Raw genomic sequence first — 24,130 nt, 5'->3', positions numbered from 1 at the left:
ATAGTTTCTTCAACAAATTTTGTTTATTTTAAGGAAAAATATTTTGCAAAAACCTCACAGAGTTGGCATGATGTTCTGATAATGATCAGCTAGACTAACAGCTAGTCTCTGAAATGAACACATTTTACTGAAAAAAACGTTCATAGTGAAAAAAAATAATGAAATGGAGCCCTGAGACTTTCTTCATTTTCAGCTATGGAAATCTAGACTTGCCACATTTTCTTGACGAGACAAGACAAAAGGTGCAACCGCTGTTGGCAATATTCTAGGAATATCACTGCAGGGACACCAGAAATTGGATTCACACAGTGTACCCATGTGGGGACTTGGGGTCTTGCGCGTGGGGTACAGAAATTGTCAGTATGCCTAAATATGTATGTTCCTGTCTATTTTCAATCTAAAACACACTCATTAAACAAGTAATTTAAGGACTAAATCCAGTTAGGTATATGTCTGCAGTTTTGTTCTTTGAAACTTCCAAGCCTTCTTATCGTTTGCAACTTCAGCCATTTTGATTTAGCAACAGTGTAGTTGGTACCCATTATTTTAAACTAGTCAGAAATAGAAGCATCCAAACTTTAACTGGTGTAATATTTCATAGGCAGATCCAGACGGGTAGTGCAGGAGTGCACACCCCTCCTTTTGTCATAAAAAATGTATTTTATCATAGACGGATCCGTTTGGTCTCAGGTGAAAATAAACTGTTGCACCCCATCCTGCCCCTTATCAAAAAGCTGTCATGCCAGTCATTTTTTCATTCAAGTTGTGACCCATTTTCCTGCTTGTTCTAAGATATCTGATCTCAATACAATAAGAATTGAGACACTGAAAGAATATTGTTTAAGGGCAAACAGTAAAACAGAACATAGCAACAGAAATGTTCCATCTCATCTGATCGGTATAGTTACTCAATCAAACTTCCTTTGACATAAAGAAAACCAACATATACATACATATAAATATTTACTTCATACTTTTTGTTCATACATGTTAGTAGACAAAATGCATTTGTAGCTCTAACCTTGAAAGATCAGAATACTATGTATATAAAAAATATTACATAGCACTAGTACAACAAAATCTGCTCAACTATGCTGTGGAACAGTTCCAAGTTCCACATGGAAAACATACACTGTATTCTAGAGTCAATAGAAAACATAAATGTATGTTAATAAACATGCAATAGTATGCATCCTGTAAGAAAACACTAAGCAATGTACAGGGTAATGATATTTACATACATGACAACAACCTGTAACACGTTAATTTGGGGATTACACTTTTCCAGTCAAGTACAGATTTTAGTACTTTTGATGGGTTGAGTCCCATTCAAGATTCGAGCTCACACCCTCTCCCATGGAGGCAGTGCCAGTTAATCTTTCTTAAGACATAATTTTTCAAACAACACATGGCTTCACTATCGTAATAATGTATTTTTGATCACCCTCATGCACCAACCCATGTTAAATGTAAATCTGACGATAAGACAAATGTTTCACATTTACTTATATGTATATATCTGTCTTAGTCTGAAATATTTGACAAAGTCAGGAATCTAGACAAAACTATCATTTTAAATTCTAAAATGAGACTTGAATTAACGGTATTTCTTCTATCCTTTGAATAATGTCCAACTCAGTATGAGTGTGTTAGTATGGTTCTACGCTGCTTTTAGCAATATTGCTGCAATATCATGACAGCAGAAATGGGCTTCACACACTGTACCCATGTGGGGAATCAAATCCAGGTCTTCAGCATTACAATTGAATGTTTTCACCACTAGGTTAAGCTCTGATGAGGTTCCACTTGAAGTGTTGGTTGATTACATTTACAATGTCATCACTGAGCGAACTGTTCAGCTGAGATGAGGCTACACACGAAGGACTTGAGCAGCAATGGTGGACACAGGCTGTTTGTTGTCTGTGGCATTTGAGGGGATAACAAGTCTACAGTATGTGCCTCCAACTTGACCCTTAGCTACACGTCCAGGGTTCACCACACAACACCCCTTGATGTCCTACAACAGTTACGTTATAGATTAGTCTCAATTTGCACCTGCAGCTGTCAAAAAAAAGAAAATCTTAGCACAACGAGTGAGTGAATTCAGTTTTATAGTGCACTCAGCAATATTCCTGCTACACAGTGGCAGTCTGTAATAATCAAGTTTGGACCAGACAATCCAGTGATCAAGAACATGAACATCATTCTACACAACGATGACATGTGTCAACCAAGTCACGGAGGCTGACCACCTGATTCAGTAAGTTGTCTTTCACGACAAACATTGTTACTGAATTCTAACCCGCATCTTCACTGGTTCTTAGCATGAGGCAATTACGATCATCACAGTTCGAAGATCAGGTCCAAGAACAAATTCTTGTGGACTTGTATGTTTTAAAGCTCCTCTTTCATTGTGTGAGTTATGTTATGATCGGTTGGCCTATTATTCAGTCTTCAGTCTAGGCAATAGCATCAGCAATGAGTGCATGAGTTTAGTTTAATGCTGTGTTTAGCAATATTCCAGCAATATCAGGTCAGGGAACAGCAGAAATGGGTTCCCACATTGTAACCAGTGTGACCAGCGAACACTTTATCCCAGGGGTTAAAAAATCCCATCGCCCGACGCCAGGGACAAGTCAGTTTTCATTTCGGGCAATCAAATAATGTTATCTTACTTGTCCGTGGACTACTAGGTAATTTCTACTTATGGTTTGAAACTGCAAATAATCTTTATTTAATTTCATATCAGCTCATTATGAAGCTATTAAGGTTTGCATTAATAATAAAGTAGAGATAGTAGAGAGTGAATTTATCACTCTTCGATAAATAGTCCAGTAAATAGTAACATCACGCATTGTGTCATAAAATCAGGGCAAGTGAAAAATTGGTCAAGGAAAGTTACTGTCTTGTAACTTTTTGTTGAAAAGTCACTTGGCATGGGGCAAATGACTTTTCAACATATTTTTGAACCCCTGTAACCGCTAGGCTACCCATCGGCCCCATTATCAACAATGATACACCGCGTGATCACATCACTACAGACCTAAGGATGTCATTACAGAGACCATTCATGTCATTTAAAGCCTTGGGTGTAAGTTAAAACCACACATATGTTACCTTGACGAAGTATCTCAGATCTGAGGGTACGACAAGCACATGTGGTGTCACTGGCATACGTCCGTACACTTCAAAGTGGTCGTAGTCAATGTTGACATCTTCGTGGGGTGGATAGAGTGGGTAGTAGCTGCAACAGACAACTGCGTTAAATCATTCATTTTCTTGCAGGACAGTATAACATTTGTATTCTTGAAGAGTCCAAAAGAACGTTTGGGACTCTGGCACAACCCAATGGCAGAACTGAATGAAACACTGTTATTTTGGGAAAGCTAACTGAATATAAGTATTCTAATAACATTATGCAGTCAAATTAAGTAAAGGAATAAAAACTATGTATCCCTGAAGTAGAGATAGCTCATAAAAAAACAGAATTGTTCAAGTTCTCCTGAAACAATGAAATATGAAACTATTTCACAAACCATTATGCAACTTTCGGTTGTATTTCATATTCAAGATATATTACAAAAGCACTCTTTATCAGTGTCTTACCTGTGTTGGCAGAGCATGTGTTGGGCCAAGCGCCCCAGTCTGTCAGCCGAACCTGGGGGGCTGACACAGAATAAAGAAAGTGAAAGTTATACCATTCCTCAGTGTTACACCTATTAATTCATTGCAGAATTCAGATGTTACCAGTGAAACGTTTGTCTGACAACTTCCAGTGACATGTGTCACAAATGATCAACAACGTTTGTCTGACAACTTTCAGTGACGTGTCACAAATGATCAATAACGTTTGTCTGACAACTTTCAGTGACGTGTCACAAATGATCAACAACGTTTGTCTGACAACTTTCAGTGACGTGTCACAAATGATCAACAACGTTTGTCTGACAACTTTCAGTGACGTGTCACAAATGATCAACAACGTTTGTCTGACAACTTTCAGTGACATGTTCTGGTGTGTGATATTTGTTCCTCCATTCATTCTAAATCTGCAATGTTCTGCTAATGTCACTGTGGCATGTGACAGGATAAACTGAGGACCAGACACTCCAGTGACTGATATTGTCAGCAACCATTCACACCATCAAGTCATGATGACATACAATCAACCAAGCACCACCAAGCATTATCTCTCCATCAGTAAGTGTGACCAGAATTTGTAACATGGACCCAAGTTGATACACAAATCAAGTAGGGGTGAAACGGTACACTATCGTACACGTATGGTGGTACAAGGCCTTCAGTTTGGCCCGTTTTGGTTCAATATATGAGATATGATCATAACTCTGAAAACTGACAAGAGCCACACTAAACCTTACATTAACATGGAAAAACTTAACCATAATAAAAAAAACCTATAATACAGTGAGACCTCAGATAAACGGGACCCCCAATATCCGGAAACTTTGCCTTCTGGTCATTTCTCATAAAAACACTAAAAAAGTGACTGTCTATAATGGATATTCGGTTTCCATTTCCACATGGTAAATTTCACAAACCCCTAAATCACCACAAAATTTACTCACTTATCCAAATAAAGCTTTCATCTTCCGCAGACCGTGAAAGTGAAGCACGAATGTCCACATGTTTTGACACAAAACAAGGTCTTCTAATCTGGACTAATGACCGATCAGCATGGTATGGTATATCTGACACTAAGTGAGTTGTAATTTTCAAATTAAAATGACCATGCTGTTTTGGAAGTGATTTTATCCAAGAAGTGCATGCTCGCTACCATTTCAACAACGAAGCCTGGATGACAGAAATCCAGACAGCCAGATGTTCAGTTGTCTTGACAATTTACGCAAAAGCAAATGTGTCTGGACATCCGGGGTCTCACTGTATTTGCCTCATGGTGGATTTGTTACAGCCATTGGTCATAACCTGATTTTACCCCGAAGACTCAAGGTTAGGAAAAACACTTGTCTTTCACGTTTTGACCTTGACCTGACTTCTCCAACCCACACAAACTGTTCCTACTCACAAAGATATCTCCTCCTGACCCAGGTGGAACAGGATGTCTGTGGACGTGATCCCAAACACAGTGTTGTTGATCTGTAGCGTGCAGGGGTCTGACACAAACATCACATTCTGTACAAGACAAAGGAATGATATGCAGCTTGACATTCTTGACAATATTCAGCTCGTCTTCCAATATCAACTAAAGGTTCATGTTCATGGGATTTCACTTTATTATTTTTGACTGACCTTTGATTCAAAGTTTTTAACATTCATCTGTAATGGAGGTTGAGGGTAGACGGCAGAATGATGAACATCTCTCCCTGATGGCACCACAATAAGTTTACACTTCATTCTACAAAATAAGGATAGAAGATATAAAAAAGTAAAGAGGTTTCATAAAACCTATTCTTAGGCAGATACATTTATATTCAAAGACTAAAGCAACTGTAAAATTTCTGAGTAGCTTTGTAGAGATAACTTGCATTACATTAACAGCAGGACCAATGATTCAATGGTTTTAATGTTTTCTTTCAGTGTTTTGTACTGAATGAACTATCAAAATACCCATGAGCATATGATAATACGTCTAAGCTTCAATTTGTCAGTAAACGGCACTTAGATTGTAAGCTGACATAAATCCATGAAATATCCCTCTATGCTGGGTTTGACAGTATGTGACCACCCCATACAATATATTTGACTCTTTCAACAAGCAACAGAATCCTGAAGACATGTTCCAGCACAGATCACAAGAGGGCACCTTACAAACAAGGGAAACTTGAGGTGACCCAAGCCTAAAGTGACCCAAGTCTAAAGTGGCACATGCCTAAAGTGACCCATGCACAAACTGGCCCAAGATCAAAAGACAAAGGCTGACTGATCATGCCCAGTGTGACCCAATCCAGCTCAGTCTTTCTCACCTTTCTGTGATGGCCGCCACTTGGCCGATATTTCTCTGGAAGATTTCCTCAAATGTACAGGTAACAGAACCCTTCTGTGAAACAGAATAGTAATCATTGTTATGCTTTACACTGAAGAATCATAAAAATGACAGAAAAGACAAGCAAATGCAGGACACATATTCAATTTTGTGAAGGACGGGTTAAAAAATTAAACAACAAATCTTCACTGACCCGTGAAGGTCCTGGGGTAGAATAGGCCTTCAGCAACCCATGCTTGCAATAAAAGGCGGCTATACTTGTCGTAAGAGGCGACTAACAGGATTGAGTGGTCAGGCTCGCTGACTAGGTTGACACGTCATCGGTTCCCAGTTGCCGTTCCCAACTGGATTGTCTGGTCCAGACTCGATTATTTACAGACCACAGCCATTTAGCTGGAATATATCTGAGTGCAGCGTAAAACTAAACTCACTCACTCTAATCTGTCCTCGGGTCAGTTTTAGCAATGCAATGTCATATATATAATGATTATAACCTTTTTGAATATTGCCAAAGGAGAATAACTAGAATAATCAAACAGATAATGTTATTGCAAATGAAATCGATGAGATATCTTTGATACAAGAACATATCTGACTTTTCAGATCCTGGAGATGTTGATTACTTGTCTGAAGGCAAGTTCTGCAATGTTGTAACAAGAAGATTCCATTAGAGATTTAACAGTCCAAGCTCCGTGTGCACATTTTAAATGATGGCTTGAGATAAAAGAAACCAGTTTTAAGTCTTGAAATGGTGTTTCATCTATATTTGGAGTGAGTGAATGAGTTTGCTTTTATGCAACACTCAGCAATATTACAGCTATATGGCGGCGGTCTGTAAATAATCAAGTCTGGACCGGACAATCCAGTGATCAACAACATGAGCATCGATCTGCGCAATTGGGAACTGATGACATGTGTCAACCAAGTCAGCAAGCCTGACCACCCGATCCCGTTAGTCACCTCTTATGACACGCATAGTCGCCTTTTATGGCAAGCATGGGTTGCTGAAGGCCTATTCTACCCCGACACCTTCACGGGTCTCTATATTTGGAGGAAAGGCTCGATTTTGGCAGGACTGGTAAAAAAATTGACCAGCCAATCCTTTGGACAGGGTACATTTTCTACATCTTTCCTACACTGATAAAAACAGATTTCAGGAAAGTATCACAGGCCTGTTACTGTATGGTGAAAAAAAGCATTTGTCTTTCTGGACAAGGGAGGTAACTTATTATATAAAAAAAGGCAAGTTTTCACCTTTGCTGAAACGGTGAAACAGGATGCAGTATCTGATGTATATTTTGGTTGGATCAACAAGTTTATGCTGAGTCCTATCAAAATCACACAATGAAATCAATATTACATTTGGTCAGTTTGAAAGTATCTACATTTAAATAATTATTGGTGTTGACAGTGATTTTCTTCTTTTCATGTTTGAATTCAACATGTCCAAATACTTTGATCTCTTTCATACCGTAAGAACCACTTTATTACAACATATTTCTAAATTACAGACGGTCTTGACAGAAAGATTGGAATTTTGACAGAAGCCTGTGTAAGTGATATGAAAGGTAGGACCTGATTGGTCAACAGCAACAGGGTGAATCCTACACCGAACGTAAAATGTAACGGTTCTACTAACATAGTCATATATCATTTCACCCCTAATCAACAGGAGGGACATTAAGGGTATGTAACATGTAATAGTCTTTGCTATTTGTCCCTAGCACAGAAACCTGACTTCTTTTTGGTCAGGTTACGGGGCAGTGGAGAGCCTTGTGGATAATGTGTTCGCTTGTCACGCCAAAGACCCGGTTCAATTCCCCACATGGGGTTCAATGTGTGGAGCCCATTTTCTGGTGTCTCCCGCTGAGATATTGCTGGAATATTGCTAAAAGCGGCGTAAAACTAAACTCACTCACTTTGGTCAGGTTACTCCCTTGCTACAAGAAGATAATGCTCCATGTGCCATGAAGATATTAATTTCAATTTCCAAACTGCATGCCTACCAAGGAAAACACAAAAACAGTCTACTGTCGATAAAGGAGTGATGTGACACGCCAACCTATAGACTATTTGTAATAAAAATAGTATATGTATATTTCTTGTGCACCACAGTCCATCCAGCCCATGCTAGAAGCATTACAGGTAAAAGTCACTAGAATTCATGAGGAAAATATGACAGTTCTTCAAAAAGGCTATTCCACCACACTTACATATATATTTAAAGGAAAACTAACCTCTATCTCTTCATTCTTGGTATCTACAAATGGTCCAAGCTGAAACACAAAATTGTGTCAAATGACAAACTGACTATAAATGACACACATGAAATGTGAATAAACATTATACTTTCTTTTGAAAATTTCTGTAAAAATAAGAAGTATTTGACGCACTAACCCATGACTGGAAGAAAGGGTAGTGTATGACTTTAACTATAGCCATGAATGTATGGGCACTGTTTCTTTGCTTCATACATCTTTATAACAAAAGTTAGCAAAACCCGAGTTCAACTTTCTTGGAGATCTCCAAAGCCAATGTTCAAAAATCCAAAGTTGTGGATGCTGTTGCTGTCATGTATCTAAGTGAAATGTCTCCAAGAAATATATTCTCAATTTTGTGAAGAAATGGGGTACACACTGATCCAAGGAAATGTGGCATGGAATGCAAAAGTTATTAAAATCTAAATATTTTAGATATTTAAATACTTACCTTACCATAGGTCTTATGCATATTACCTCTAGCTTCGCTAAACGAGATCAGACAGTCGTTGATTCGCCATCCCCTCGATGGCTACCTCATGTAATCTACGAATGTAGTCACGTAAGTGACGTGATGTCTCCACTCGCGCGAGAGCGCAGAATCCAAAATTCACTTTTACCGTCAACCAGAAGGTCCGAAGAGTCCAAAGTGGGGAGGAGCATCCAGCGTTGGGAGGGAGTCACCGCCTTATGGTAAGGTGCCCCTCCACGTCTTCAACTGCCAGGTCCCTCAAGTAGTGGGATGCGAAGACAGTTGATGACCTCCAGAAACAGCCCTCCATGATCTGCGGTACTGTGCAGTTCTGATGGAGGGCCATCGTAGACGCCAAGGCCCTGATCTCGTGCGGGTTACTTGCTACCGGATGAGGCAGGTGCTTGTCGTCATAGGCCGCCAGGATAGTCGATCTGAGCCAGAGAGCAATAGTATTTCTGTTTACTTCGCTTTTGCAGGAAGTGGCAAAGGGAATGAATAACCTTTTGCGAGATCGTCTCCTAGAGGCTGACCTTTTAATATAGCATCTGAGAGCCCTGACTGGACATAGCAGCTCCTCCTCCAAGTCATGATGACCCAGGATCGTAGACAAAGGAGGGATGGAAAATAGCCTGTTAGGCTGCCCGGGAAGCTGGTTCTTAGCCACAAAATCCCAAAGCAAACCCAAATGAACACGTCCGTGTCTTGACTGTTCAAATCGGATCTGAGTAACGTCAAGAGCATGGATCTCGCTGACTCTAGCCGCTGTTGCCAATGATAGTAAGAAAGCCGTCTTCTTGGAAAGATGTTCAAAGGAGGCTTCCTCTAATGGTTCATACGGCGGCCCTCTGAGATGTTGAAGGACAACATTAAGATCCCAAGCTGGAGGACGGAACTTGGCCTTCTGGTCTTCCAGCTTGAAAGCTTTGAGAAGCGCAATAAGTTCCGGTATCTTGGAGATCTGTGTATCTGACTTGATAGCAAGGACAGAATTCAAAGCTGACAAATAGGTGCCTAAGGTACTGCCTTTGAGATGTCTAGAGTTCCGTAGATAGAGAAGGAACTGTGCCACAAACTGAGGAGATGCTGCCATGGGATCTTGAGATCTTTGTGCGCAAAAATTCTCAAAAGAGCGCCATTTGTCGTCATATAAAGAACGGGTAGAAACTCTATGCACGCGAGCTATAACGTTCGCCACGTGCGCAGAGTAGCCCTTAGCCTTTAATGCCCTCTGCAGATGACCCATGCGTGAAGATGGAATCGCAGTGGATCCGGATGCAGCTGTCGACTGTGTGGATGTCGAAGAAGATGCAACCACTCTGGAAGTTTGTAAGGGTCTCCGCTGGCTGGCCACCAAGGCGCGACCAAAAGCAGTCGGAGGTTCTGCGTCAGTCTGATCTTGGCGATTACATCCGAGAGAAGGACTGGAGGAGGGAACGCATATGCGTCCAGGCCTTCCCATGACAGAGACATCGCGTCGACTGCTCACGCCTGAGGATCCGGCACAGGAGATAACTGCTGATTGAAACTGGTGGCAAAAAGATCTACCAGTGGTCTCCCGAGTTGCCAGCAAATTTGGCGAAATGCGTCCGGAAGAAGCATCCACTCCGTCGGGGATGGTTTGCCGGGGCGCGACAGGGCGTCTGCCAGAATGTTTTTGCAGCCGGGAATGTGAAGAGCCGCGATCACGATGCCGTTGCTGTCTACCAGATCCGCTAACAGGAACATCTGGTCCAGAAGTTGTTTGGATCTGGTTGTACCCTGATTGTGAATCACCCACACAACCGTGGAATTGTCGGACGCTACCAGGAGTCTGGAGTCTGTTAGAACCGGTAGCCAGTGGCGGACCGCTAGGATGACTGCCTGCATCTCCAGGTTGTTGATATGCCACTCCCTTTCGGCGTCTGACCACAGCCCTGAGGTTGTCTGGCCGTTCAAGTGAGCGCCCCATCCCAAGAGGGATGCGTCTACAAACAATTCGTGGTCGTGGTTGAAGCTTGTCAAACAAACACCGGCGCAGACATTCCACTCTACCGTCCACCACCTGAGGTACTGATGCAGGTGCGGGGGTAGAAGAAATGATGACTGGAGGTCGTTCTCCCGAATGAATGGTAATAGGAACCTCTGTAGTGGACGCAGCATAAGCCGTCCTCTGAGGGTGAGGTCTTGCGCCGACGTCAACAAGCCCAACAGACTGCCATTCTCTGAGGGTGAGAGGTAAGGACAGAGCTCGATCCGTAAAGGCGAGGATCTTCTGCCATCGATCGGGAGGGACCCTGACCAGATTGAGCCGAGTCAGGAACAACCCCCCAATGAAAGTTAACTCCTGCGTTGGTTCCAGTTGCGACTTCTCGATATTGATAATCCATCCCAACTGCTGAAGTAGGCGTGTGGAGAAGTCCAGTTGTTTGCGTAGCAACTGAGGATTGCAGTGATTTAGAAAACAATCGTCGATGTAAGGATCGAAGTCTATCCCCCGGAGGTGCAGAAACCGGTTGACAGGCAGTGTGACCTGAGTGAAAAGCCACGGGGCCGTAGAAATTCCAAACGGCAGCACTCGCCACTGGTAGTGTACTCCGTTGAATATGAAACGCAGGAACTTCCTGTGGCGTGGGAAAATAGGAACGTGCAGGTAAGCATCCTGTAAATCTAGGCTGGCCATCCAAGCTCCGGGTGACAATTTGGCTCGGATCTGATCCAGTGACGTCATTCGGAAATGCGGGGGCTCGGCTAAATACAGGCTGTTGAAAGTCGCCATGTTGTGAATCATCCGCATTTTGGTGGAACCTTTCTTGGGTACCAGGAAGATGGGTAAATAGAACCCCGGGGAGTGATGGGGTTCTGACACTATCTCTATAGCACGTTTTGTTAATAAAATGTTGATGTTTCCTAGTATAAGTACCTGTTGATCTATTGAGTACACTCGTGACAGGGGAGTGGTAGTCAACGGCGGAGCTCTGGCTAGTGGCAGCTTGTAGCCAGCCCTCAGGATCTTGCAAACAAACTGGTCTTCCAGGAATGTCCAGTTGGCCCAGAAGATCCCTAGTCTCCCACCTACAGGGGTCGGATGAACTGGTACGACTGGGGGTGGGAGGTCCCAGTCGTAGTAGTCCATGGCTTCAGCGGCCGGAGTAGGGACGCTTGCCCCTACCTCGACCGGACGTAGATGGGGCATCCCTGCCGCGTTCTTGAGGCTTGCACTGGACATCTGAGTCCTTGGTACGACCTCGTCCCCTCCCAAACGAGGAACGGATAAACTCTCTCCTGGGTACATATCTTTTCTTGGCATTACCCCTGGCTCGGCCACGAAATGCAGAGCCCAAGGCCTCGAAGGTTGACAGCGCCACTTCCGTGTTAGTGAGTTCGGCATGTTGTTTATACACCGTCGGTATCTTTTCATCAAAGAGGAACTTAGACGTAAATGGTGCACGAAGTAGTTGTCGTTTGAATTCCTCTTGCCAAGAACAAGCATCTAAAAATCCAGATCGGTGCATAGTAGTAGTCATGGCTAGCGCCGCGCGTAAATGTCCCAGCAGGTCATGAGGACTCTACCTTGCCAAGCAAAAATGGTAGTTAAATGATCCACCCTCGAGGCATTATCCTCCGATAAATCCAAAGCTGCAGCGGAGGTGGCTGACGCAAGCGCCGAGATAGGTTTAAGCATACGTTTCAGTTCCGTATCAATAGCTGCTAGCTTTGAATCCTGAACTCTGTAAGATGACAGAGTAGAGCCTGACAACCTCTTAATTGAATCGTCTTGCACCGCCCCGTTGTCAGCAAAATCCAGACTGTGTACTTTATAATCTGATTTCTTAGACTTCGACGCTTTGATGGTTGGATTTAAGGATAACTTCGCAAAGTCCGAGTCTAACAAAGCAACAGCATCCGCCACCATAGGGTGTGGTGGAATAAGTAACTCGGGAGACAAGTGAATCGACGCCGGGTTGCTTGAATCCGAAGAAGGGGAAGGACAGTCCGGTAATCTATCGGCAATCCACTCAAAGACAGCAGCTAAGGGAAGATAGGTGCCATCACTATCACCATCATTGCCAGGTTCCTCCTCATAATCTGGACAAAAGAACTGTTCCTCGTGATCCTCCCAGGAAACAGAGGTTGATTCTCGTCGCTGACTAGAGTTGGAAGCAGAGTTCTTAGTGTTAAATTCCTTGCAGGAAGTCCGCAGTGGTTCCGACGATCGCGAACGCTGGGATCTAGAGAGACGCCGTGGTGATCTTGAACGAGATCGCACTCTACGTCTACTTCTGGTACGTGAGTCTTCCTCTAAGGAGCGCCTTGGAGAGCAGGAAACAGACCGGGAGCGCCGGCGCCTACGGTGTGGAGAACGATAGCGCCGACCCTTCGGGGACCTAGAATGAGATCTGCGCCGGGAGCGCTCAGCTTCTAAACGACGAGCGCGCTCTACATCCAACTGGCGCTGTAACATTTCTTCTTTAGTCAGCGTATGAGACACTCTGGGGATCCGATAAGAAGTAGGCATAGGAGCTGGGTCCGGCAACAACATTGGCGCTGGCGTTGGTACAGGCGCTGGCGTCGGAAGAAGCGCTGACGAAAACACCGGTGCTGACGTAAACAAAGGCGCCGGGACAGGCAGTGGCGCCGGGACAGGCAACGGCGCTGGCGTAAGTCTAGGTGCTGTTGTTGGCAAAGATGTAGACGACGAGGTAGGGAGTACAGCAGCGCCCGGTGTCAAGAGAGATCGCAGAAGCCTCTGAACTTCGGGATGGGATAAGGCATCCGGGTGAGATAAGTCTACAAAGGCGTCCGAACGCGTAGGCTCTGGAGAGGAGCGCGCCGGCGTAATAGATGAGCGCCCCACACTAGGCGTTGATACTGGTACTGAAGGCGGTGGTAGATCCTGGTCGTCAGGTAAAGATCCCAAGGAAGACGCTGGCGACTACATTCTTCTCTTACGTTGCGTAAAACGTTTCCTCCGAACCGCCAAAAAGGTCTTGAAATCGGCGAGAGATAACGCTTGACAGTGTAGGCACCGATTATCAATGGAGCAAACAGCGGACGCACAATCCAGACACCAGGGATGTGGGTCTTTGGCTGACTTCTGCCCCTTGCAGACAGTACAAAAGTGTCGAGTCATACACAGAAACTGTAACAGACAAGAAACCGAGACTTGACGACATGTTGATACAATACTAGGAGAAAAAACCCCTACATAAAAATGTAGAAAGTAGTTGCACCCCTACGTAAAAAATAGACACACCCGTAAGTGCGGGGCAGCGAAAAACGACAACCACAATGGCTGCCTTCGCTACGCTGAAATTCATGGCAGAAAATGGTATGATAAATATCGAAAACACAAGTGAAAATGACCAAGCATGGGCAGAAACATGAAGGGCAAACAACCAACAAGATGAACTACACCCTACCGCCATGCCGTTCTCACATACGACACGGACAAGCCATGCCTGAGTGAGAAAAAAAAAACAACACGAGGTAGCAAGGTAAGCACATTAAATGCTTGTAAGACTTGACTTTGATACATAATGAGGGGATACAAACCATACCTACCAAGGAGTAGCAACTTTATTGAAACTCCACACAGTAGAAAAACTGCAAACCAACACGTCCGTTTGCACGAACGCTAAAGGTAAAAGTGAATTTTGGATTCTGCGCTCTCGCGCGAGTGCAGAGATTACCTCACTTCCGTGACGACATTCGTAGATTACATGAGATAGCCATCGAGGGGATGGCGAATCAACAACTGTCTGATCTCGTTTAGCGAAGCTAGAGGTAATATGCATAAGACCTATGGTAAGGTAAGTTAAAAATAAATGTATTATAATTAATACGAATTGTAAAACTTGGATCCTCCTGTCATTGGAAACACTTTTCCAGTATTGCAACAGATCTGAAAGCTTATCTCACCAGTATGCAAACATCTGGTCTGTCACGTTGAAGGTACTTCATGAGGTCATCTAGGGGTTCATAGGTCAGAGTGTCGGAGGTCGTAAATGGGCCAGATGCTATCATAACACTCAGAGGTGCATCTGGAACCAAAAATGAAGCATTTTGTTAAATTATGCTACACATGGGAAAATGTTTAATGTTGTTTCTACAAATGAGAAACAATGGCATGTGGTTAGAAATTGTAGCCTTTGTTTGATGACAAGAATATATTACAATTTCAGAAATTTAGAAATTCTACATGACTCAGAAACTCACCCATTTCTTGCTTTACTTTGATGTCAGCTGTGGGCAAAGGGGAATTCTGTCGAAAAAGAAATGTAATAAAGAATCTGTTCATATCTAACATAGCAGTCCATGATACTTATTAGTAGAGATACTGGGATTGTAACGACACAGTGGATGGTGATACAATGTGTATCCTGATATTATTGGTGGGATATGATTTGTATCTCAAAACAGTACTTTTGTTAATAAGTCGCCTTTCTGTTTTTCTTGCAGATTCTAACAGGCCAAGGAAGCATTCAAAATGGACGCTCACATCTAATAAACTGAACATTCAAAATTTTGTACTGCACAGAATCAAGGATGGACGAATAAGAATGATCATCAAAATTGCTGTCACTGAGAAGAAAGATTTATGACATGAAGCACCAATATACCAACTTGTCAAAGGCAGGAATGAAGGCTTTAGCTAAACACTAAATGTCCACAAAATAAACCATACAAAATTTTGTCACCACAAACATTTGATGTGAAATACTATGTTCTCTCATAAATCCCCTCACATATTTACTGAAAATTATTTTGATATTTGTCAATAATGTATCCATATCTGTTAACAGCTATCGATCTCTACCATCAATAAACAGGCAAAAAGCACTGAACATGAAGCTTCTAGCCTTGAACAAATGGCGAGAGGAGGTCTCTCCCTCAAATCAAAACAAGCAACAACCCATTTACTAAGACAAATCTGACCTCATACCTTACCTGAGCCCTCTTCTATTACTTTCAATGTACCCCACTTACAAGCGACTAACATTTCTATGCAACCCCCAGGGCATGCCAAACTCATTTGGTACTTTGTGGTAGTAATTTTTTATCTTGAATAACACTGAATCACATATGCTTTACGGAAATTGTCAATGTTTTACGAATACATCGACTGACAGGAGATAACTCAAAATGTGTTGGGTTTTTTTCTGATCTGCCAAATCTAGCGATGACTACAAGAATTTCTGTACCCAAGCCTCAAACAATTCATAGTTAACATTTAGGTGTTTGGTAAGATAAATACATTTTTCACTGGTCCCTCGTGGCCCCTGAGTTAATGTACCCTCGATGCTTCTTTATGCATAAACAAACATTGAGGGTACACCTACCCATGATTCCCTCATTACTTACAATGTAAAAGACACATACCTCATACAGTTTGCTGACAACAAACTTCTGTCCAGTGGTGTTGCTGCCGTCAAGGGCAACGAGCTGGCCAGGGAACAGGGAGTATTCTTTGAGACTGGACAGGTCAAGTGGTATACACTTCCCTGCTGACGATTCCCGTGACCCCTCCAAGATTACAGACTTGGCATTAAGTTTACCGTTACTGTCACAGCCGACTCTACCCGACACTGTAACCTGGTCCTGAAACAACAAATCCATCACTGTTTACATGTTTGTGGAGCATACTAAATTCATCCTATTGAGCGCCATGCTCCTGTAAGTGCTCTTAAGGACAGGATTGTAAGAATGCTTTATAAATGCCTCCACGAAGTCTGAAAATGTAAACTACATTTCTTGTGGACATCACGGACCTTCATTTATTGTGGACAACAAGTGTCCCTCGCCACTAAAGATGAATGAAATATTTACAACATATTAACTACATTTTATTTTTTCGCCACATACATGATGCTGAAATGGCTTGTGTCTGCACAATCAGCAAACATAAGCTATCGACATAACTGAAAACAGTGGGTGCAATGTTTCATGAGATATCGCAAGTGCATGAGCTTGAAAAGTGGTCAAAGTGTTGTGGTGACCTTGGAAATAAGGTCAAGGTCGCCAAATTCAATTGGTGTCTGCTTAATCCCCCACTGTAGGAAGTCTTCACATTTGAAGGTATTGGGTACTGAGTTCATCAGATATCACATTAACAAGAAGAGGTATGTACGTACTGACATGTATACATGGATGGACACTGCTGAATACATAGTCCCCTTCTCACATAGCCACACAGGACAAAGGTACTCAGTAACCATAATAAATTGTTGTTTTATTGATGCATGAACAGTTTATTCTTTACTGCACCCAAGGCATTGGATATCATAGAACATGGCATCCCGCTTTTATACAGTCTGTACTGACATATGACCTTAAAATTCTGTGTAATATTTTATTGATATTATTGATAGAAATAAAAAATGCAATTAAAATTCAACATGTGCTGTCATTGTCTTGGGTGAGCAAACATCAACGCACACCATTATGTTATATACTCAGGTAGAGGGTCCTATGACTGAGTGAGTGAGCATTGTTTTACACCGTTTTCAGCAATATTCCCACAATGTCATGAAGTAGGGCAGAAACAGGTTTAACACACTCAACCCAGGTAATCAAACCCACGTCTTCAGTTTGACATGCAAACACTTTCACAACTTGGCTACCCAAAAACCCCTGAAGGGCTCTATAGTTCTTATTCTGTTTGGACATACACGACTTGCAGACAACAGCGCTGTGAGAAACGCCTATCAGAAAGATAATTTTTATTATTGATAGATTAAGGTCAGACCTGGTTTGGGAGTGCCACATGAGAGTATTCCTCAATGCTATGTTTGTTCTGGAGCTCAGCAGACATGTCTTCTATCATGTCATTCAGAACTGGAACAGCAATGGGAAAAAGACATCAATTTTACTGAAAGTGAACATATACCTGTTTTTTCAGCTGAATTCTGAAACTTTATTTATAGTGAGTGAGTGACTTTAGTTTTATGCCGCTTTTAGTTATATTCCAACAATATCACAGCATGGTACACCAGAAAATGGGGTTTACACATTTTACCAACATGGGGAATCAAGTTCTGGTTTTTGGTATGATGAGCAAACGCTTTAACCACTAGGCTACCCCACTGCATTGACTCTATTTACAACTTGTTACACTACAAGAGACATCAATGTAAGGAAGAGCATTCACATAGATTTCTCCAACAAGACATTCAAAGGTCAAACTACTTGAACAATTAAGCATGTTAGAGGTAGTAGAAGGGAAGTTGGATAATCCCTTCTGAATGAGTGAGTTTAGTTTTTAGCTGCTTTTAGCAATATTCCAGCAATGTCATGGTAAGGGAGATCAGAAACAAGCTTCACACATTGTACCCACGTGGGTCATCAAACCTTGGTCTTCAGTGTGCAATCCAATGCTTTAACGACTAGGCTACCCCACCGACCCTATATCCCTTCTGAGTACTGATCACTCCCTTCATTAATCAATACAACACAATACAAAACAACACAACAAAACAGAACACAACGATACTAAAACACTCACTGTGAGCTTTGTCTGTTAGTTTCTGGAACATGTGTTTGAACTGAGTGGTCAGATGGCATGTTGTGTCAAAAGGTCCCACTGAACATCCTTGGCCTTGACCTTGCCAACTGACATTATCTGTGGGTCCAAAACTACACACAACATCGCCAGCATTTGTTCGAGTTGAGTACTTCCTTGAAGGTGTAACACTGAATTTAAATGCAGCAAAAGATAAAACATGCTAATCAAAGTCATATGCTTAGAAAAGGACCTACAAACAATGAGGAAAGCACTTTCGGAGCATAAACAGAAAATGTAATTTTTAAGTAAAAATGCATGGGCTTATTTTGGAGAGACACAAGCATGGCAAGTCATATCACTGTTTTGGCGGGAAAAGGTAGGCAACTCATGAACTTTTATGTTCACTTTACAGGAACTGCATGGGATTCATGTGTTCCACAATCATTCACATAGAAGGAGACAAGCATAATAAGCACGGGTTAGGATAAGGAAAAATTATGCCTAAAAAATAAGACAAAATGTTCAAGTAATGTTAAACATACTTTGCAGGGGAGAAACTTCGTGGGGAAAATGGCACAGGGCTTCGCACGGCATTGCTGAATCTTTTCATTGGGAGATTCTCAGGTGTGTGTTGGCGTTTCTGTGGCAGGTTCCCCTGAACAAATAAAACAGTTTGTCATTTGAACAAGTGAATAAGGTATCTGCAGCGCTGTGACCTCGTATCTAAGATAAGTAATCTCATTCACGCAACACTGCAAGTGTAATTTTCATCCTTTGTGATGCAACATGCTCTAATGCATCGCAATGAATGCTCTTTGAGTGTGTGGTTACCACACTCTCAATTACCAATTCCTTCTTATACCTCCAAGTTTGTATGTTTAGAAGCTATATACAGAGCAAAATGATTGAGTCAGCCCCTCATACAACAACATTTTCAAATCCCATGGTGATGTTTATTTTCTCAGCACTCCATTACTGGCCTTAAAGCAGTGACTGAATTTGGATCCTGTTGGTATACGCGTCTAGTGCAGTCTATGCTGGCTATAACAGACAACTCAATATAACAGATGGTCAGTCCTCAGTTTGATACAGAGTGTCCATGTACCCCGATGACCTTGTTTGGTGCACACAGTATCAGTCACTGGTGTGTCTGTACCACAAATAACAGGCCAAAGTCAAATACCTGGGAAATACTTAGAGTGGTACTGGAAAACATTTTCTTTTCACTCATTCGACTCAACCTCTCTAGCCATGTCCCCACAAACAGTGTCTGACCCTCTGACAATTATGGCAGATTCACTGACTGTCCGGTGGAAGTATACAAGCCATCAGCCCTAATGTTTGACAGTATATTTTACAATGACAGAAGTTGTCACTCGTGACAGGTGACACTTGTTTGCTATTCATGAATTTCACGTTTGTTAATAAATAATTTCAATGCACATCATAAGATATTAGATTGGAAATTTGCCTTTGATTTCTATTTTGTGGGTCCTGTGAAGTTTCAGTGGGTCAGACAGACACTGAATATATCTGTAAGATTCTCTTCATAAATTCCTTCCATTTTATCTTCTATACATCAAGGACCATATCTGCCCATCAATGTGAGCGAGCGAGTGAGTTTAGCAATATTCCAGCTATATGGCGGTGGTCTGTAAATAATCAAGTCTGGACCAGACAATCCAGTGATCAACAACATGAGCATCAATCTGCGCAACTGAGAACCGATGATATATGTCAACCAAGTCAGCAAGCCTGACCACATAATCCCATTAGTCGCCTCTTACAAGCATAGTCACCTTTTTGGCAACCGTTGTTGACACTGGCAATTTCAGTTGTAACGGTGGTTTAGCCGATTGGCTACTGTGAGAATGCAGAGCCAACAAAGGGAGGTAATAAATTTTTCAGGCCAAGCCATAGATGCATCTAGGGTATAGTGGAGACTTATCGGAACGTAGACCCTGGAGATATCGAGGATGGGGTTGCTGAAGGCCTATTCTACCCTGGGACCTTTATGGATCTCTGCCCATCAGCGAGTGAGTCAGGCAACAGAATGATTGAGAAAGGACTAAAGCTTGTAATGCACCCTATATGTCAATCTCCCAATGTATGTACCTACCTTGGGTGTAGTACCAGGGGCAGTGTAGGCTCCCAGCAAGTTGGCAGCATCTTCTTCATCAATACTTTCCTGAGTTAAGGACTGGGAGAATACAAATGAGATGACAAAAATAGGTTTGTCAAGTGTTACTGATGAGGGTACAAAGCTCCCAAAATTTCAGCCATGACAACAGAGCTGGCCAGACATAAAACTTGCAGCCCTGAACAAAACTTACCTGCCCACAAAACATGTTCACATACATACCTAAATTTTAACCTGACAGGCAAGGAAATTTGAAAATCTGGCAGTCCATGTAGAAAATAGTCTGTTAAGGGTGGTCGGCCAAGCAAGGCAAGTATTTCAAATGCTGCTAAAAACAAAATAAAACACAAGGCTATTCTTTTATGCAAGTATACTTTCTTCCACCATGTACTCAAAAAGGTACTACATATTTATCTGGGATTTTGAAACAAAAAGTCCATCAACAGTAAGTTTCTTCCACTGATTTTTTGCATAATACATACCACTGTTTTGCAGTGATAACTTTCAACATTTTCATGGTATGATTGTTGAAGGTAGCGCACCACCTGACAAAAAGTGAATTTCAATTTTGACAATCTTTGTCACATTAACTGAATAATCTGAATGTACATGCTTATGCTATCATCTTTTAGTTTAGGGAACTTTTGTTCATGTGAATGTATTAAAAAAAAGTGACTTGGGGTTGCCTAAAACATCACAGGGTTAAGTCTTTGAAGGGCATTTAGAGGTGAAATGCATAAGAATGAAGATATTATGGATATCAACTTCTTTATATGAGAACACAACGTTTCGGAGTTAATGCATACTCCTTCATCAGGTGATATCCTCAATGACCTGATGAAGGAGTAAGCATTCACTCCGAAACGTTGTGTTCTCATATAAAGAAGTTGATATCCATAAAATCTTCATTCTTATCACAGGGTTAGACATTTGCATAAAATGACATCAATACTTTAAGTCATAATTGAGTCATTACATGAAAGTGGAACATGAGTTCTCATTACCTATTAACATTAAGTTTTGCATTGTTTGGGGTTTGGGGTTTGGGGTTTTTTTGTGGAAAAGGATACCCATCCTCTATGGTATTGATGTCATAAAGCACTGGACCTTTCTTGGATGGAACAGCCTTCGGTACCTTGGCCTTCTTTGAGAGTCGCTGAAGAAACAAATGAAGAGATGGTTGTCATGTTCAAAGAACTTTGTTCAAACTTTGACATATGCCATAAACAAGAAATTGTTATCCATGAATGCATATACTTGGTATTTATTCACCAACGTCTGCAATGCCAATCAAACAATTACATGATGATAACTTGAACGACCATTTCATGTCATTTTCAGAAACTAAGTGTCTATCTCAAACTTTTGAATATCAACAAGTCTGGTCTCTTGGAATCACTATCAGCAGCTGCTTCTTGTATTAAAACATAGGTCGTTATTGGCTGAGCTTACCAAAGTGTGCTATATCATGTACACTGACTACTACCTAAGAGGAAGGCAAGCAATGGGAACTTCAGCCAAGACGATAAGTGGTCAAGAAGCATTACTAAGGTACAGATTTGGCCATGCAAATATGATATCATTATAAAACATTATTCCAACCTCTCTTTCAAATAAATCCAAAGATCCAAGGTCTAGATTTAAGTTTCTCTTTGCTGAGCATGAGAATGCCATCCATTCCGCAGCCATTTTGGCGGCCTCCAAGCGATGCACAACACATAGTTCCTTCACTGTAAATTTATATGACCAGTCATATCAGGATGAAACAATGAAGTCAAGCTATCGTAAAATATATAATGAAAATAATATATATATAAAACAAAAAGCTTAATACGTTTATTCCACTGTTCTTGCTGTAACTAAAACATTTGGTTTTAGTGTTATACAAGAAAGCCAACAACAACTATTTCTTATAATCGTAACAATAGTGAAATTCACATTATAAGATGAGTTATCTAGTGATGAGGTCTCTATATTTGTGTCCATGTATACCGGTACACATGATTGTGCACGTATGATGCAAGATGCTACACTTACATAGTTACTTAACTTTTTATAAGACCCAACCCCAGACATTTGTCTGTCAGGCATTGCCAAATGAATTGTAACTTAAGTTTACTACTGATAATAGCCTCTACCTGTAGAGATCTGGGTTAGAATTAGCATTCAGCTACTCATGCTATAAGAGGTGACTATGATAAATGGAACCTGGTGGTCAAGCTGGCTGATTTGGTTGACACGTCATGATGTTATATTACGTAGATCAATGCTGATGCTGTAAATCACTGGATTGTCTGGTCCAGACTATATTATTTACAGACCCTTGCCATATAGCCAGAATATTGCTGAGAACAGTGTTAAACAACAAATAGAACAAACAAAAATTGCCTATGAACATGCATGTTTTTAACCAGTTCTGAAACTTTTGTACTCTAGATCATACATCATACATATAATACTGTGACCTTACCCATTCACCCCTAATAATTGGTAATTTAATTTGATTAATCTGAAGGTTTAGAGCCATTATGTAAAATTTATTTCATTTGCATCAACATGCCTATGTTCCTTCACAGGCAAAATATAGTATTAGCTTTTAGCTATGATACATGCATTTCAATGTCACCGCGTAGAAACATCACAATGCCAACTAATCTTACTGGTATCACTGACAGTTTTAATGTGCTCTTGTAATCAGAACGAACTTACATTCGCCAAGTTACTGAATAATGTTAATTTGTCCAGTAATTCAGTTAACGATCACACACGCTATGATATTTAATGTGTCTGATATTCGAATGTTACTAATTGTTAGTAACATCTGTCAACAAAATAAAAATTCAATGCCACTGAACACTGCTCAAAACTAGGACATATATCACGTTCGGGGCTTTGTAATTATACCACATAATGCATCTGCTGTTATTAGTTTAAATAGACAATATCTTATTCACAAAAATGTTGATTGTCCCGGTATGTAAGCACGTTATGTTTCGGATTGACAGATTATGCAAAAATAATTCCGGATAATTCCTATTGGCGTATGTTTTGGGTGTTAAATGAGAAACTCCTCGCTTACACTTATCAATTACTTCTGGCTGAGTTAGATCTATGTCAAACGTATCAAACTCTTCAACGAGATCCTCTTCTGAAACTGAAGTCATATCTACTATGATCAAGCTGGCAAACACACGAAACTTGAAAGTGGCAGTATCTTCTTTATCTGTTTGATATTTGCTTTTCCCGCGATATTTCAACTCACTTCCGTTTCCAATAACGGAGGTCAGCAGAAAAGGTTTTACTTTGTGTAAATCTACATAAAAATAATTACATATTCTCCATTTCCTAAAAGGCAATAAATGAACCCAGAGGAACAAACTGTGTATTCGGCTAGTCGCAACGTATTTTCATTTGAACTTAAAATCTTGAAATTGCTGTTCCGCAGTGAGGCGTCCCCAGTTTCAAGATGGACGATTGCAACCTTGACAAGTTGGGTGTGAAACCTGGGAAACTCGAACCTGCATTCAAGCGAGACATCACCGAATATAACATTACCGTTGCTAGCGATGTCGAGAAGATATCGTTTGACCCTCTCACAAGCGACACGGGTGCATCGTATTCTATTTCGGTAAAAAGCATTAATTCTCGTTCTGCAAAACACGTATAACCAACACTGGCAACAGCTGATCAGACATCACTTCACGACACTTGCGACCGTAGTAATGCTTGAATGTTAGTGAGATTCATTGGCATATTTTATACACGTTTGTATTTTAAACCCCTCTGTCAATAAATATATATATCATTATCGACC

At 41.3% G+C, this 24,130-nt stretch overlaps 2 protein-coding genes across 3 annotated transcripts in view; one reads left to right on the top strand and one right to left on the bottom strand.

Moving 5' to 3' along the window:
* Nucleotides 1-950: 950 nt before the first annotated feature.
* On the bottom strand, nt 951-24,010 carry LOC137294575 (DNA polymerase alpha subunit B-like). Of its 2 annotated transcripts, none has more exons than XM_067825620.1 (17): nt 23,872-24,010; nt 21,919-22,046; nt 21,387-21,472; nt 20,296-20,359; nt 18,719-18,831; nt 18,177-18,364; nt 17,421-17,509; nt 16,055-16,273; nt 14,891-14,936; nt 14,594-14,715; nt 8,200-8,238; nt 5,943-6,016; nt 5,269-5,374; nt 5,045-5,151; nt 3,607-3,666; nt 3,118-3,244; nt 951-2,017 (listed from the first exon to the last, which is right to left on the bottom strand). In XM_067825620.1, the coding sequence occupies exons 2-17, from the start codon at nt 22,003-22,005 to the stop codon at nt 1,871-1,873; spliced, it is 1,674 nt and encodes a 557-aa protein (XP_067681721.1). In that variant the 5' UTR covers nt 22,006-22,046; nt 23,872-24,010; the 3' UTR covers nt 951-1,870. The 2 variants fall into 2 exon arrangements, with proteins under 2 accessions (XP_067681721.1, XP_067681720.1); XM_067825619.1 differs by lacking the exon at nt 23,872-24,010 and adding an exon at nt 23,396-23,594.
* LOC137294574 (uncharacterized) overlaps nt 23,769-24,130 on the top strand; it is a 41,951-nt gene continuing 41,589 nt past the window's right edge. Inside the window, exon 1 of the mRNA XM_067825618.1 lies at nt 23,769-23,944. Coding sequence (XP_067681719.1) covers nt 23,783-23,944 — 162 coding nt within the window. The 5' untranslated portion in view covers nt 23,769-23,782. The remainder of the gene's footprint in view (nt 23,945-24,130) is intronic.

The sequence above is a fragment of the Haliotis asinina genome, chromosome 8, assembly GCF_037392515.1.
Source record: "Haliotis asinina isolate JCU_RB_2024 chromosome 8, JCU_Hal_asi_v2, whole genome shotgun sequence".
In the NCBI taxonomy this organism is placed as follows: Eukaryota; Metazoa; Mollusca; class Gastropoda; order Lepetellida; family Haliotidae; genus Haliotis; species Haliotis asinina.
Note: the sequence above shows the minus strand (reverse complement) of the source record. Positions and strands in the feature narration are given on the sequence as shown.

What these genes read in the sequence shown, in the direction of transcription:
- LOC137294575 (XM_067825619.1), bottom strand. Translation starts at nt 23,480, where the DNA reads ATGACTTCAGTTTCAGAAGAGGATCTCGTTGAAGAGTTTGATACGTTT. An exon ending in CCCCTGGTACTACACCCAAG is followed by an intron (nt 18,832 to 20,295) that starts GTAGGTACATAC and finishes TTATTTGTTCAG; the next exon opens with GGGAACCTGCCACAGAAACG. An exon ending in TTGTCAGCAAACTGTATGAG is followed by an intron (nt 14,937 to 16,054) that starts GTATGTGTCTTT and finishes CTTTTTCGACAG; the next exon opens with AATTCCCCTTTGCCCACAGC.